The sequence below is a fragment of the Sciurus carolinensis genome, chromosome 2 (genome assembly GCF_902686445.1).
Source record: "Sciurus carolinensis chromosome 2, mSciCar1.2, whole genome shotgun sequence".
NCBI lineage: Eukaryota > Metazoa > Chordata > Mammalia > Rodentia > Sciuridae > Sciurus > Sciurus carolinensis.
This window is the reverse complement of record NC_062214.1, coordinates 124,319,241-124,334,554: the sequence shown is the minus strand read 5'-3', so window position 1 is coordinate 124,334,554 and position 15,314 is coordinate 124,319,241. Positions and strand designations below refer to the sequence as shown.

Sequence of the window (15,314 nt, the reverse complement as noted above, 5' to 3'; positions counted from 1 at the left end):
CCCCTGTGGGTCTGTGTTCTTGTCCCCCTGCAGCCCCTCTCACTGTGTTGCCCAGAGCACAGTGGTACACAGCCCAGCCTGACATCTGCACCAAGAGTTTCATCAGGTGCAAGGAGCTGTCACCCCAACGCGATTGGCCTGAAAGCCTGATGCCCTTTCCTCTGCTCTTCCATTGAGCTTTTCAGGAGTTGAGGAGTTTCATTGATATACTGGATGTACCACAAAATGAAAAATGCATAATTGCTCTGATAAGTACAGTTCAGGGTCAGAGGGGCTCCTTCAGTGAGGATAACCAGACCTTCTGACTGGGCCACAGAGTCACCATTGGTCCTTCCTAAAATAAGTAAGTTTTTGTTATTAGGGAATATAGAAACAGGATAATCCACGGTGAGGAAAGGGAGTAAGATACAAAAATCCAGATTAGGAATGAGAAAATCATTAAAAAAAAAAAAAAAAAAAACGAAATGTTATTCACTTGAAATTATCAGCAGGATGACCACTGAAAGCATCCAGAAAACCACTCCAAACGCAGGAACTCACTCAAGAGATTTTATTAAACTTTTATTAAACGGACAGGCAGAATGTCTGCCTGCAGGGTGAGAAAGAGAGAGAATGGCTGGGGAGCTATTCTAAAGAAGTGGAATTTTCATAGGCTACTAACAATCTGGACCAATGACTGACTAGGAAGTTCACAGGCTAGCAATCTAGGTTGTAAAATGGTGTGGGGGAGGCAAAATAATGGCAGCAACAAAATAGCAGGGGAGAAATGACTGCAGCCTTGTTAACCCATTGTTCCTTCAGCCACCAGCATTGAACAGAAAGCAGGCAGCATGTCTGAACAGCTGTGGGAGGGACAGAGGACCTGTACCCTGGAGGGCTGAAGGCTGACAGGGTGAGGCTCCAGTCTCAGAACCTGGATTCTGGGCAGACGTTCTATGGAGCCTTGCTCCTGTAGAAAGAGAGCCTGCTTGCTCTATAGCAACTGAAAAGTGAGCACAGTATGCACAGAGGAGGCTGGGTGAGTGTCAAACCTGGAAGTGAAGGTGGGAATAAACCTGCTCCAATGAAAGGAGTTCCCACTTGTGGACTTTCCTGAGGGCTGTATCATCTCTTGACTCCATTTTACCAAAACTAGAATGTAAACATAGAGATAGGAGTCAATGTGTGTTTGAGACAGGGGACAGGATTCCAGACTAGAAGCAGAAAATTTCACAATGTTCCTATTATACAGTCTGTTCTGGGTCAGTACCTACACTCTCACTAAGATGCCATTCTGCTTAGAACCCCCCAAATCTTCATTTTCTCAACACTAGTTCATTCCACAGTTATCTTGAGCTCAGAAGGTTACTAATACCTTTGAACAGTATTTTTTTCCTGTTCTCTGGCACCTTTTCAAGCAGGGTTGAGATAGCAGAGAGCTTCCATATCCCTTCACCTGTCATCTTTCTTTGCCACTGCATCCTTAGAAGTCACATGCTGTAGCTGGTGAAATTACAGAATATGGGAAGACACTCAATGCACATGATACCTGGCATAAGCAGGAAATAAAATTCTCTTGTGTTAATCCATTGAGATTTTGTGGTGCATTTATTACTAGGACATGGAATAAAGTTACCCTGACTAATGCAATGAGCATGTTTTGATTCCTGGAGTGACCAGATTCTTCCAGGTGGTCTCTGGGATTTGGAGAACAGAAACATCATATTCAAGTGTTAAACTTTATTTCTACAATAATGTGAAACTTCTTTAAAAGAGAAAAAACAAAGTCATGCAGTAAAGATCTAAACTTTTTCACTTATTACTTCAATTCTACAAACATACAACTGTATATATTTGTAGGATTTTTTTTAAACATAAAATGGTAGGCTGCGATTGTAGTTCAGTGGTAGAACACTTGCCTAGCACATGTGAGCCACTGGGTTCAAATCTCAGCGCCACATAAAAGTAAATAAAAAAAGGTATTGTGTCCATCTAAAACTAAAAATAAAAAATAAAAATATAAAATGAATTACATTTATAAATTAGTACAAATAAAAATAACAGAACCAATTACATTCAAATTAACAAAATTATTTTAATGTGAGGTTTTATTCAAGTGATGTCATCAAGTTTGATTATTTATACTACAAACTTTATATTTTCACTTGATGTTCAATTTACTGAATTCAGTAGGTAATTATCTGAATCATTTTCATTAATCTTATTATGTTTTTCATTTTAAAAATAAACTCATTTTAAACTGAAAACCCTCATTAGGATGGCCTAGTCTATCTCATGATGCAACCCCAAAATGTAAAGAAGTTAAAGGCAAGATTCTTCATTGCATGTGTTCACCATGAAGCCGTTGCAGGTGCCTAAGGGAGAAGTCACTTGTTAATCTGCTTCTTCATTTCTTCTGTTTGGCATTCCTATACTACCATGTAACATATAATACCCCACCTTTCCTGCCACTCTTCTGTTCTTGTTAACTGCAAAACAATCATCAATATGGAGCATTATTGGGGCTGGGGAGATGACTCGGTTGGTAAAGTGCTTGCCTTACAAGCACAGGGCCCTGAGTTCAATCCCCAGCACTGAAAAAAAAAAGGGGGGGGAGCATTATCATATTATTTGGCCACCAGCTGACATAATTGCATCTCCATTAGGGCATTGAAATAGCATGGCACTACCCTGGTACACGGCAATCCTTCAAATCATACAAAATATCCCTTTTTAAAGTGCTATTGTTTCAAAACCAAACCAAAAAAATTTAATATTCACAGAACTTTCAGCCAATACCATCTACAAACTGATGGCTTCCAAATTTTTATCTTTGGCCTGACTCCCCAAACTTCAGCCAACAACATCTCATAATTGACACCCACAACTGAACTCCTGATATTCCCCTCCCCTGACCACCCTCACAAGCTTCCACAGTCTGCCACCTTCCTCATCTCACTTGATGGCATCTCCATCTATTTGGTTAGGTCAAAACTTTGGAGTCATCATTTTTTTCTTCACATACTCATTTAATATGTCAGCAAATTTTGTCAGTTCTACCTTCAAAATACATTCAAAATTTGTTCACTTCTCAGCTCCTCTGCTGCTACCATTTTGGTCTGTACTACCATCAACTGGAGCAGCCTAACTTTGGCTGGCTCTTGCTCTTAATTAACTATGGCTTATTCTCAACACAGTAGCTAGGGTGACCATTTAAAACATAATTCACAGGAATCATTTCCTTCTCATTCCACCCCCACAGCTACTCCCCATTTCACTTGGGGTAAAATCATACCCCGTACTAGGGCCTACAGACTCGCCCTGATCTGGCCCTTGTCACCACCAGCTCCCACTGACTGACTCCTCTCCAGCCGCACTGACCTTGCTGTTCCTTGATCAGCTCCAATCTGAAAGCCTTTGACCTGGCGCCTGCTCTGCTAGAAATGCTTTCCTGGGTCTCTGTATGGCTTCCTCCTGCACTTCCTTCATGGAGTATTCAATGAGAACTACAAGGACTCCTTCCCCACATTAAAATTACAACTGGAGAAAAATGCATTCACATTTTCCAACTTCATTACCCTGTTCTGCTTTTTCCATAGCACTTACTACTAACATGCTATAAAATTTGTATTTATCACATTTTTGTTTACTGTTTCCTCAGTAAAATGAAAGCTCAGGGAGAGCAGAAATTTTGGTCTGATTTATTCACTAATGTATCCTATCATACATAACAGAGCCTGGTGCATAGCAGGGCCTCGCCGGAGCTCAATACTGTTCATTAATTAGTCTGGTTGGTGATATACAGACAGCTTATATATACTGACTTGTTTCAAAAATATTTGGTGGCGATTTATAATAAGATTAATGAAATAGAAAAATGAAAGATGAAAGTCCTTTCTTTTCTTATTTCTAACATCCTCTATTTAAAATAAGGGAGTTAGATTGGGTGACAGCTGAAGTATATTCTAGCCCTCAAATTCTAGTTTTCTAATTTTATCATGATTTTCCCCTATTTTCCTAAATACAGTCTTTCATCATATCTCCCCTTCACTCACACAAAGAGCAAATGATCACATCATTATGGTGGTGACTTCAAATTACCTAAAGTAGACACCAGCCCTGGTCCCAAAATCCGCAAATTCTGCCCTTGTTGGTGCTGTTGCTAATGACCAACCCTGCCACTCCTCTTTTTATAGAAGTTGTAAGAGGCACCAGGTATTTATTTTTTATTTGTTCTAATAAGTTATACATGACCAGGTATTTATTTTAATGCTGTGTATTGTTTATTGCTATTGTTGCTGTTGTTTTCCTTTTTTCTGAGAGGGACTGGGAAGTGACTGAGATACTACAGGTTCACTGGGTAGATATTTTGCTGCTGAGCTATACCCACAGCTCAGCCAAGCAAACTTGTCCACACACAAACTAACCCCACTCAAGCTTCAACAATACTTTAACACATAGAATAGGGGAGATTTAAAAAAAAAAAAAAAAAGCAGAAAGAGCTGGGAAGGACCTCAGGTCCCACTCAGTCATCTGCACCTACAACAAAAACAGAGGTTTCAAGAGGAACCCACAGTATTGCAGCAGCTCTCCAAGAGTGAATTCTATTAGCAGTTCTGCAATAGCAAATTGAGAGATATAGGCAGTTACATTTGGATTATGCTCACCCTAGGTGTTGAAACTAAGATATAGCAACAATGCAGGACTTGTTGCAAGAGATTACTGCCAGGCACGGTATGGTGCATGCTTGTAACCCTAGCGGCTCAGGAGGCTGAGACAGGAGGATCACAAATTCAAAACCAGTCTCAGCAACGGCAAGGCGCTAAGCAACTCAGTGAGACCCTGTCTCTAATTAAAATATAAAATAGGGCTGGGGGTGTGACTCAGTGGTTGAGTTCCCCTGAGTTCAATCCCCAGTACCCTATCCCTGCCAAAAAAAAAGAGATAACCAACGCTAAAATATACCCTCATAAAAGAGGAAGAGAAATTCATCTTAACAGATGCACAAATCCAAGAACTGTGGAAACATGAGGAAACATGCAAATACGTCTCCCCATAAAATTTACAATCCCTAAGCAAACAAGTCTGCAGATATGGAAAGGGATAAATTCCAGAGAAACACTACCAAAAATAGATTATTAAAATGTTTAATAAATTAAAAGAAGATCTGGTAAATGATTTAAAGAAACATTGTAACTGCTAGAAGAAAGCATAGAAACAACACTCCAACATATTGGCATAGGCACTGACTTCCTTAAAAAGACCCAAAGAGCTCAAGAAATAAAACCAAAAATCAATACATGGGATGGAATTAAATTAAAAAACTTCTGCCCAGCAAAGGCAACAATTAAGAGCATGAAGAGAGAACATACAAAATGGAAGCAAATCTTTGCCAGCTAGTCTTCCAACAGGGGGTTCAAATTCAGAATATATAAAAGACTCAAAAAACTTAGCACAAAAAAAATTTAATAACCAAATTAATAAATGGGCAAAAATTCTAAATAGACATTTCTCAAAAGAAAAAACACAAATGACCAACAAATATATGAAAAAAATGTTCAAGATCCCTAGCAAGCAGGGAAATACAAATCAAAACAACACTGAGGTTTCATCTCACTCCAGTTAGAATGGCAACCATCAAGAATACAAAGACCCCAGCACCCAAAAAAAAAAAAAAAAAATACAAAGAACATTAGTTGCTCACAAGGATGTGAGGGGAAAGGTACACTCATACACTGTGGATAGAAATGCAAATTAGTACAATCACTTTAGAAATCAGTGTGGATATTCCCCAAAAGATTAAGAATGGAACCAGCATGTGACCCAGCTATCCCACTTGTTGGTATTTATCCAAAAGATCTAAAACCAGCCCACTATAGTAATCCATGTATATCAATGTTTACAGCAACATGATTCACAGTAGCTAAGTTATGAATCAACTTAGGTGCCTGTCGATAGATGATTGGATAAAGGAAATGCAGTATATATACACAATGGAGTTTTACTCAGCCATAAAGAAGAATGAAATTCTGTCATTTGTGGATAAATGGACCCAGAGAACATCATGCTAAGAGAAATAAACCAGATTTGGAAAACCAATGTTTTCTCTCAAATGTGGAAGCTAGAGAGAAAGGGGAAAAACGGAATTTAAGAGTTGGGGGATCCTCATGAAAATAGAAAGAACACCAAGGAGTAGATGAAAGGGATCAAGAGGTGAGTGCGTGGGGAAGTACTAGGGAATAAAATCTAACAAATTATGCTGTGTCTACGTGTGGATATACCACAATGAATCTGATGCATTTACCACAAGGAATAGTGAATATATATAATGCACTAATTAAAATAATAATAACAAAAATAATAGAAAGGAGATCAGTAGAGTAGAACTAGTGTTAGGGGAAGGAGAAGGAGAAGAAAATGAGATTGATCAACTTAAGTTGTATGCATACATGAATATGACATAATGAATCTCACTATGATGTATAATTATAACTCACCAACAAAAATGTCTCACTGGGGAAAAAAGCACATCCTCTATCCCTGCTCTCTAGCATTATTCAGGGTGTTGCTTGTCTTAGAAAAATTAGACTCTGAACTTCAGAGCTAAGAGGAACTTGAGAATCACATATTAAGCCCATTATTTTCAGATCAGGAAACAGACCTGCAAACCTCACAAGTTATTCACAGTCATTCAGTCGGCATCAGTAGTTCTGAGACTGGATGAAGGATCCCCCCCTGCTCCTGGGCAACCCAGAGCCCTTCCCACACATTTTGCTCCTTTGAAATGAGCCCCCCTTTATTTTGCAGGACTTGTGGCAAGTCTTTGGGGACAGCACAATCATCAGCTCTGTTGACTGGAAGAGTTTGTGTACAGGAAGCAGCTGCCAGGATGCTATTGTGAGTCAGGGCACAGAGGTAGGTGGCTGAGTCTGCGGGTCGGGAGACTACGATATGCAAGGCACTCTGTTTGATGGTGGTATCAAAGGTAACTCTCAATCTTCCTTTCTGTTTCTCACCCTCATTTTCACGTACTAGTAGCAAGAAGAAGAGGCCTCCTCCTGGGTCTTGTCGATACCATTGGAAGGACTCTGGAGAATAGTTTGTATAGTTACAGGTCAGAGAAGCATTTTCACCCTCCAGGATGCTGGAGACGTGAGGATTCTGTTCCACCTTTTGGCCATCAGCCCCTAGAGAGAGCACAATGCCAGAAAAGAGGTTTAGTCACCACGGTTAACAATCTTAGGAGTCCATTTTCTTCCCACAAGCCCAGATACAACCAAAGATGAAGTGGAACAAATCCTGGCCCTTTTTGCCTATGTTCTGTGTGCTGTGTCCCTGGATCTCTCTGTCCCCCTCACCAGGAAACAGCCAACTCACAGTCCACTTGAAGCCATAGCATCACCAGAACACCTCCCAGGAATGGCTTCATTCTTCTCCTAGCTGTGGCCTGGTTTGTGACTCAGCCTCCTCAGTCAAAAGCCATTGTAGGTGCTACTGAGGTTCTTCTATCCCCAGGAGGAAGTTTCTGTCTTCCTAGCAGCCAATCATCCTGTTCAACCTTTATCTACACTTGTTGGCCTAATCCAACTCCAGGGGGAGCTTCGTTTCAAACTTGAGACAAGCTGTATGAATTGACATTCCCATCAACAGTGTGTAAGAGTCCTTTATCTCCCCTTCCTCACCAGCATTTGTTATTTATCATCTTTTTTATAACAACCATTTTAAATATACATGATATCTCAACGTGGTTTTGATTTGCACTTACCTGACAGTGACTACAGTCGACTGTATTTCATAAATTTGTTAACCAACTGAACGTCTTCTGAGAAGTGTCTATTCATATTCTTAAGCCATTTTGAATTGAAATATTCAGTTTCTTGTTAAGTTCCTTATATATTCCTTTGTCAAATGAATAGTTGGCAAACACTTTTTTCCCATTCTGTAGTTTGTCTTTTCACATTGTGGATGGTTTCCCTTGCTGTGCAGAAAATTATCATAGCCCACTATGGAGAACAAGATGGAGGTTTCTGAAAAAGCTAAAATAGATCTACAACAGGATACAACTATCCCATTTCTGGGTATATATCAAAAATAAATTATATCAGGCTATCAAAAAGACACCTGCATGCCCAGGTTTATTGCTGCAGCATTCATAATAGTGAAGAAGCAGAATCAACCTAGATGCCCATTAATGGATATATGGATAAAGAAAATGTAGTATGTATGCACAATGGAATAGTATTCAGCTATGAAAACCAAAGATATCCCATCATTTGCAAAATGGATGTAACTGAAGATAATGTGTTAAGTGAAATATGTCAGACTAAAAAGAAAAATACCAAATGCTCTCTTCTAAATGTGGATGCTTTTAAAAAGTCCTTTGGAAAACATAATAGTGATTACTAAAGACTGGGAAGAGTGGGGGAATAAAGGGAGGCTGAATAATGGGTATCAAAATACTATAAAATGAGGTAGTAGTCACAATGGGGTGACTTTAATTCATCATATCCCATTATATATTTTCTGAATAATTAGAAGAAAAGAGCTCAAATAAAAAGTAGTGATAAAGTTCCAAAATAAAAGTTCCAAATAAAAAATAGTGATTAGAGATGTAAATATTAATAACCCCGATTTGGTTAGTACATATTGTATACATGAATTGAAATACCACACTTTTCCCCATATATACAATTATTACTTGTTAATCAAAACTGTTTTAAATGTTTAAGCTGATGGAAAAGGTAACTACCCTGATCTGATCATAGAATGCTGTGTACATACATCCAGTTATAACATTCCACCCCAACAAGTCTGCATAATTTTTAAAAATCGAGAAAAGCTCTGAGGGTATTAGGAAACTTTGCCCTCTTGTATTCAGAGGGTTGTTAGGATGACAGAATGGGTTCTAAAGCAGGGCTTCTCAAAGGATAACCATAGGAATCACCTGAGGATTTTGTTAAGAGAAAGATCCCATTCCATCAGGTCTGAGGTAGGGCTAAACAGTTCACATTTTGGCAAGTTTACTGGAGATGCTGATTATTAGATACAGAAAATGAAAAATCCCCAAGATAATGTAGCCTGAGGAAAGCGAGCAAAAAAGAAGGCCACGCACTGACAGTCTTCATCTCCCAAGACAAAGATTTTTCCAGATACCAACTGCAGACGGGGAGGAAGTGTTTATTACCCCTAAAGTGACCATCTCTAAAAGGGAGTAATCCCTTTTGAAAACAGATCCTCTCCAGACAACTGTCTGCAGACCCTCCACCCAGAAGGTTAAATTCCTAAGCCCTCAAACTGACACTTTCACTGACTAATAGAACAGACCCCAAAATCCTGAGTGCCCAAGAAAAATTGATATGCTCACAAGACCATCCCTCACAATAACTTATATAAACCCAGTTCCTTTCTTTGCTCAGTTTAAATCCACCAAAAATTCAAGTCAGTAAGGGTTTTTCCAGTCCATGAATAATTCTTTCTGAAGAACTATTTCAAATTGTTTTTTAATATACCAGTTTTCTGATGGTTTATATCAGAATTTCTTTATTTTCTACTTCACTACTACCAGGATGGATGTACTATAATCCTTTCCTCAAATACATTTAAGCCATTCTGTGGAGAGATGGCTAAACAGATGGATGAATGGAAGAAAGAGAGTGGGCTGGAGGATAGTGGGAAATCAAGAAGAATTTGGAGAGTTTGGATCCAGAAAACAGAAACTTTTGAATGCTGAATGAGTGTGTAGGTTACTTATTAGCGAAGAATTACTGAGACTTTTGATTAAGTGGGTAGTGTTATAAAGGTGGACTTCTATACACTTAGTGCTCATTCATAAGAATAATTGGGAGAGAGAGGTTGATAGGCACTGTAGAAGAATTAGTTAAGAGATTGTGTTCCAGCCTCAAACAGATCTGACTTTGAAACCCAGCTATTTCATTTAATCTCTCTGAGTGAGCTTGCAAAACTACTAACAGACTGCAAGCATCAATGTCCTTTCTGTAAAATGGGGTACCAACAGAATGCTATGAAGAAGGCTAGATGGGATAATGCACATAAAGTTCTCTGAAAGTGCATCATACACAGTAAGAACTTCATAAATGTGAACAATTGGTGTAAGAACAGGACTTCAGTGGAGGCTGCACAACCAGTCAGGAAGTACTGCAGTCATTTGAAGTTTAGGTAACAGAAACAGCACCACCAAATGTCAGAGTAGAGGAATTCTAGAGAATTTGCAGAAAAAGATGGATCCGAAAGACTTAATTAAATAAGATTTGTATTTTGGAAAATGCACAAAATCACTAGTTATCCTATCAATAAAAGATCTGTGCTATCGAGATCTTGGAAGGTCACTTTCCAACCTTGGTATTGCTCATATTTCTACCAAGCAGCAATCACACAGTTGATGTGATTATTTTTCATTACCATTTCTCAATAATCACTATAGATGCATTTTGTAAATGCCATTTATTTGTTACATAATATTCCATTTGGATCATTAGGCCTTTCCTTATAAGATTAGACATTGGTTTTCAGTTTGGGGGTAATATAAGTCTTCCCAGTTAATTACTTGTCAAAATGGCTTACAAATTTACTTTCCCACCAAAATTATCTATTTCGGTACTTCCTTTCCAAATTATCTCCTCATTTTTAGAATTACGATTTCTAATGAGTTCCATAATGAGTTCTTAAGATTATTTGTTTGCATTTTGTGAATATCAATAGATTTAAACATTTTCCGTGTGTGTGTCTGTCTGTGTGTGTGTGTGTGTGTGTGTGTGTGTGTTGGCATTTTATTTATTTTTTTAATTTCTTTTTAATTATTTTTTTAATCATAAACAAATGGGGTTCCATGTGTTTTGTATCATGCTGTTTTCCCTATGTAAATTGCCTCATTATATCATTTATATGTTTTTCTATTTAGATATTGATATTTTCTTTTTCATATAAAAAGTATTTGGTACAGTTATTAATCCATTGTTAAATTAGCAGCAAAATAACAGTAAATGGTTACTTAAATGATTTCTTCCCTCTCATAGAGTTTTTAAGTCAACTCAGAAAATTCTCCCTCAGTCAGTTTTTTGAGTATTTATTTAGATTTTTACTTATCATGTTGTGATAATTATTTTAATTTCTCCAACATTTATTTCATCACTTTAAAGCATTTAATTTACTAATTTAATCAATGTGTGTTGATTGCTTGTTGATTTTACATTTTTCAGCTATTCAACTTTATGCTTCTCAAATTAGCTCTAGCCTTCAAAGCAAAATACAAGATAAATAGGATGCATAATTTGGGAGCACTATTATTACTAGAGAATGAGACCAACAGGTAAATATTTAAAAGCTGTACTGCCCTGAAATTAATAGTGATATATCATGCAGCAAAATAAAAATGACCACTCAAGTGTTGTAAATGAGCAGGAGATTGCTCACTTCCAGCAGGCTACTTGGGACCTCTATGCCCCCATCACATATATTTCAGCGAGGAAAAGGGTGATGATCACTCCCTGGTCTGTAGAGATGCTTCAGTAGAAAGTCTGAGAACCTCTGACTTAAACAATTAATATAACACAATCAGAAGAATAATCCTGGCCTTCCTCATTAATTTAAACTCTTCTTGTATCCTGGGCAAAACTCTTTATTTAATACATTCCTTGTGTTTTCTTTTTCCACTGCCTTTGTACTAGTCGTCATTAGTGTTGTTACGATGGGCTATCTATGCTAATCAAGTGATATTTCTTACAGCAATAACAAAGCAGGCCTGGTCCATTGTGACAAGTATCATTTTCACTGTTCTTTATCAAAAGAAAAATCAGGTAGAGGGCAAATAACTCAGCATACAGAGTACTTGCCTTGCATGTGCATGGACCAGGGTTCAAAACCCCAGCACCTCCAAAGAAAGAAAAATCATTCACTCAGCTTTATTTAGGGCCTGGGATATAACAGGCTCTGTTCTTTGTGATTACATCCTTAAGGGGAAAGAAAGACAATATGCACATGAGTAAATTAAATAAAATATTAGTTGACGGTGAGTGCTATGGAAATACTAAACAGGAAAGGAGCAGGGAGACTCTTGTGAGGAGGGCTGTGATTTAAATAAGATGACCAGGAAAGACCTGTGAAGGAACTCTCCTGATACTTTAAAAGCTATGGGGGAACTTGAAAATAATGGACATGAGACCCAAGGGTGGTGTATGTTTGAAGCTGGCCTCAGTATTTCAGTCCTAACTGAAAGAAATAGAGAAGTGGGGGAGAAAATGTTATTTTAGAAAAAGGCAGTTTTTGATTTTGGAAATGTTCAATTTTCTACTTTATGCTTTAATGTTTTTCCTATGCCGTGCAGTTAATAATTTTATAATCAGAAACAACAAATATTATTATTAAAAGACAAGGGGCTGTGGTTATAGTTCAGTGGTAGAGCGCTTGCCTAGCATGTGTGAGGCACTGGGTTCGCTCCTCAGCACCACATAAAAATAAGTAAATAAAATAAAGGTATTGTGTCCACCTACAACTAAAAACATTTTTTTAAATAAATAAAAGACTTCTCATCAAGAAGAATATTTTCTGACATTGACACCAAGGTGTCCTGGGGAGAAATCTCAATGGCACTAGAAAGTCAACTTTAGAACTTTGGCATCTAAGAAATCACCAACTCTCTATGAGAGTTAATTTAAACTGCTCTAATCCTTATTGGGTCATTTTGCAACAAGTTTGCAGCATGTTTTAGAATGTCAAAAATATATTTTGAATATACTGAAGATGTATATTGAAAATAAAATATAGGAAAATCATGTTCTCAAAGATGAAAAAAAAAAGTGTGTCTTCAGCCCTACTGCAGGTTTGGTACAGGATACACGTGCCTGTGGAGCACTGTGCTCTTGCTGCACAGAAGTAGGTGGCTGAGTCCCTGGGATGGGCAGCTGTGATGTTCAGGGAGAGATGTTTGTCCTTCTTACTCAGGAGGACAGTGAGTCTCTGGTCTTGCTTCTTCTCCATACTTGAAAAAATCTGCATGAGCAACTGCAGACCTGCTCCAGGCTGTTGCTTATACCAAAAGAAGGAGGTGGAGGCACTGTCTGTGTAAGTGCAGTGGATGACCGCGCTGTCTCCCTCCTGGACACTCAGAAAGGAAGGACGCTGCTCTACCTTCTCTCCTCTGCTCACACCTGGGTAAAAGGAAAAGTTGGATAAGATCATCAGGACATCATTTCCCAGAGTTTGTGTAATCTCAAGCAGATTGGAAGAGGCCAGCCTCCTGGTCAGACTAATGATGAATATTACCAAACACCTCGTTTCCCAAAAGTGTTCAACTCACAGTCCAACTGCAGCCACAAGAACAGGAACAAAGGCCCAGGCAGTGTCTTCATGGCTCCCCTGTTGGGACTGCAGTCTGCAGCCAGGAGAACTTCTATTTTCAGGGTCTCTCTTCCTTTCCTCCAAAGCACAGCAGTTTCCTAAACTGCCTGCACAGGCATCTGCTTCTGTCTGCAACCTGCTCTCACAGAAGTCAGCCAAGCACCTTCTGCCATTCCACATCAGCAGAGACGCTCTGCCATCTTGTGGCCAGATTCGCAACTAATCATCAAATCTTCTCTTCTGTGTCTATGGGAGAAAAAGCAGCAGCAGGTCAAATAAATCTAGTAAGTTCCAAGTGTGTCTCCAATCAGAAATTATGTAGATTGGCAGAAAGCAAACACAGTGAAAATGTGAGGTTCAGAATTACATCTCATCTCGGAACACTACTGAGTCATTTTAAATAATGTGAAGGTTTAAATTTCCCATGTTTATTCAACAACAGTTTTAGTCTATTTGAAATCGGAAAAATACTGTGGTTAGAACTGCTAAGCAATTGAAAAGTAAAATTCTTCTTCCTAATCCCTCTCCATATTTTTTGACCAGAGAATCAATCAACCAAATCAATCATCATGGTTCAGCTCTCTCAGAAAACTCTTTCTACAGATGACGTTCAAACACATCTAAAGTATATCATGTGTTAAAATACAGGAATTATTCAAAGTGTTCTCATTATATTTTTATATATATGCAGGATCTGTAGGGTCTTTCACTATTGCTATTGGTGATGTGAATTTTCCTTTTTTCTTCCTTGACTAGGCTGGCAATCACTTTTTTAATTTTTAAACTTCTTTCAAACAACCAAACTTCAGCTTTATTATTGCTCTAGTGATTATCATATGGATCCCCAATTTGTCAGACGGCAACACGAATTGCTGCAACACTATTTCATGGCTAAGATACTATGATTGCAGTGGTTTAACCCCACTGCACCCTGCCATCCTTTTTGTTATGCTGTCATGTTTTTATTTGTTCATGTTATTAGTCAAAAAAATAAATTTTTCTTTAAATAATCAACTTATTTTTAAAATATCAAAAAATAAAAGGAAATTATTTTTCTTTATCCACATCATTCCTATTTCCAATGCTCTTTATTCTTTCCTTCATTTGAAAATTTCATCTGATACCATTTTCCTTCCACCTATTAAACTTCCTTTATAACTTTTGTACCATGTTGTTCTGCTGTCAACAAATGCCCATATCTTTGACTCATCCCAGAATGTTCTTATTCATCCTCATTTTGAATAATGTTTTCACAAGTATCAAAGTTCCAGGGTTTTTTTTCAGCGTTTTAGTTTCATTGTCTTCTGATTTGTTTTATTTCCCATGAGAAGCTAGCCACAATTCTTGTAATTGTTCCTCTATAAAATAATCTTCTTTCCAACTACTTTTAAATTTTTCTATTACTTTTATTCACAATTTAATTATGATGTACCTAAATATAGGTTGTTTCCTACTTCCTGAAAGCCCTGGTTGGCATTTTTATCAAATCCAGATTATTCTCAAATTTGATAAATGTTCTTCACAAACTTTTGTTCCACTTTTCTAGAACTATACCACTTGGTGATATCATACAGATCATACAGTCTATTCATTTTTTTCAAATAATTTTCTCTCTTCAATTCCAGTGGCTTCTATTTATGTTTCTTCCTAAGTTCATTAATCCTTTCTTCTGTGATGCTCAGTCTGCTGTTAATCTCATCCAGGAATATTAATTTGTTTCAGATAGTGTAACTCTTTTAAGTCTAGAATTTCATTTTAGTTGTTTTAGCTTTTTCTCTCTCTCCTGAAATGCTCCATCTCTTCACTCATTTTCAATATTGTTCTTTTATAGTCCTTAATATATTAATATAATATGTCCCAACTGTCACCATTTGAAGGATTGTCACCATTATCAGAAAAAGGGTTTAAAGTATTTTTCTAATAATTTCAACATTTGAGCCAATTATGAGTCTGTTTTTATTAATTTTTTAATGTCACTATGG

The 15,314-nt window shown here is 37.7% G+C and overlaps 2 gene segments (V, D, J or C); both read right to left on the bottom strand.

Moving 5' to 3' along the window:
• Window positions 1-6,666: 6,666 nt before the first annotated feature.
• Window positions 6,667-7,447, bottom strand: LOC124976513 (T cell receptor alpha variable 6-like). The segment is given in 2 exon segments: window positions 6,667-7,166; window positions 7,357-7,447. Coding segments are annotated over 2 exon segments (552 nt in total).
• A 110-nt stretch (window positions 7,448-7,557) lies between these two features.
• LOC124976511 (T cell receptor alpha variable 5-like) lies at window positions 7,558-13,405 on the bottom strand. The segment is given in 3 exon segments: window positions 7,558-7,601; window positions 12,810-13,142; window positions 13,292-13,405. Coding segments are annotated over 3 exon segments (429 nt in total).
• Between the last annotated feature and the right edge of the window lie 1,909 nt (window positions 13,406-15,314).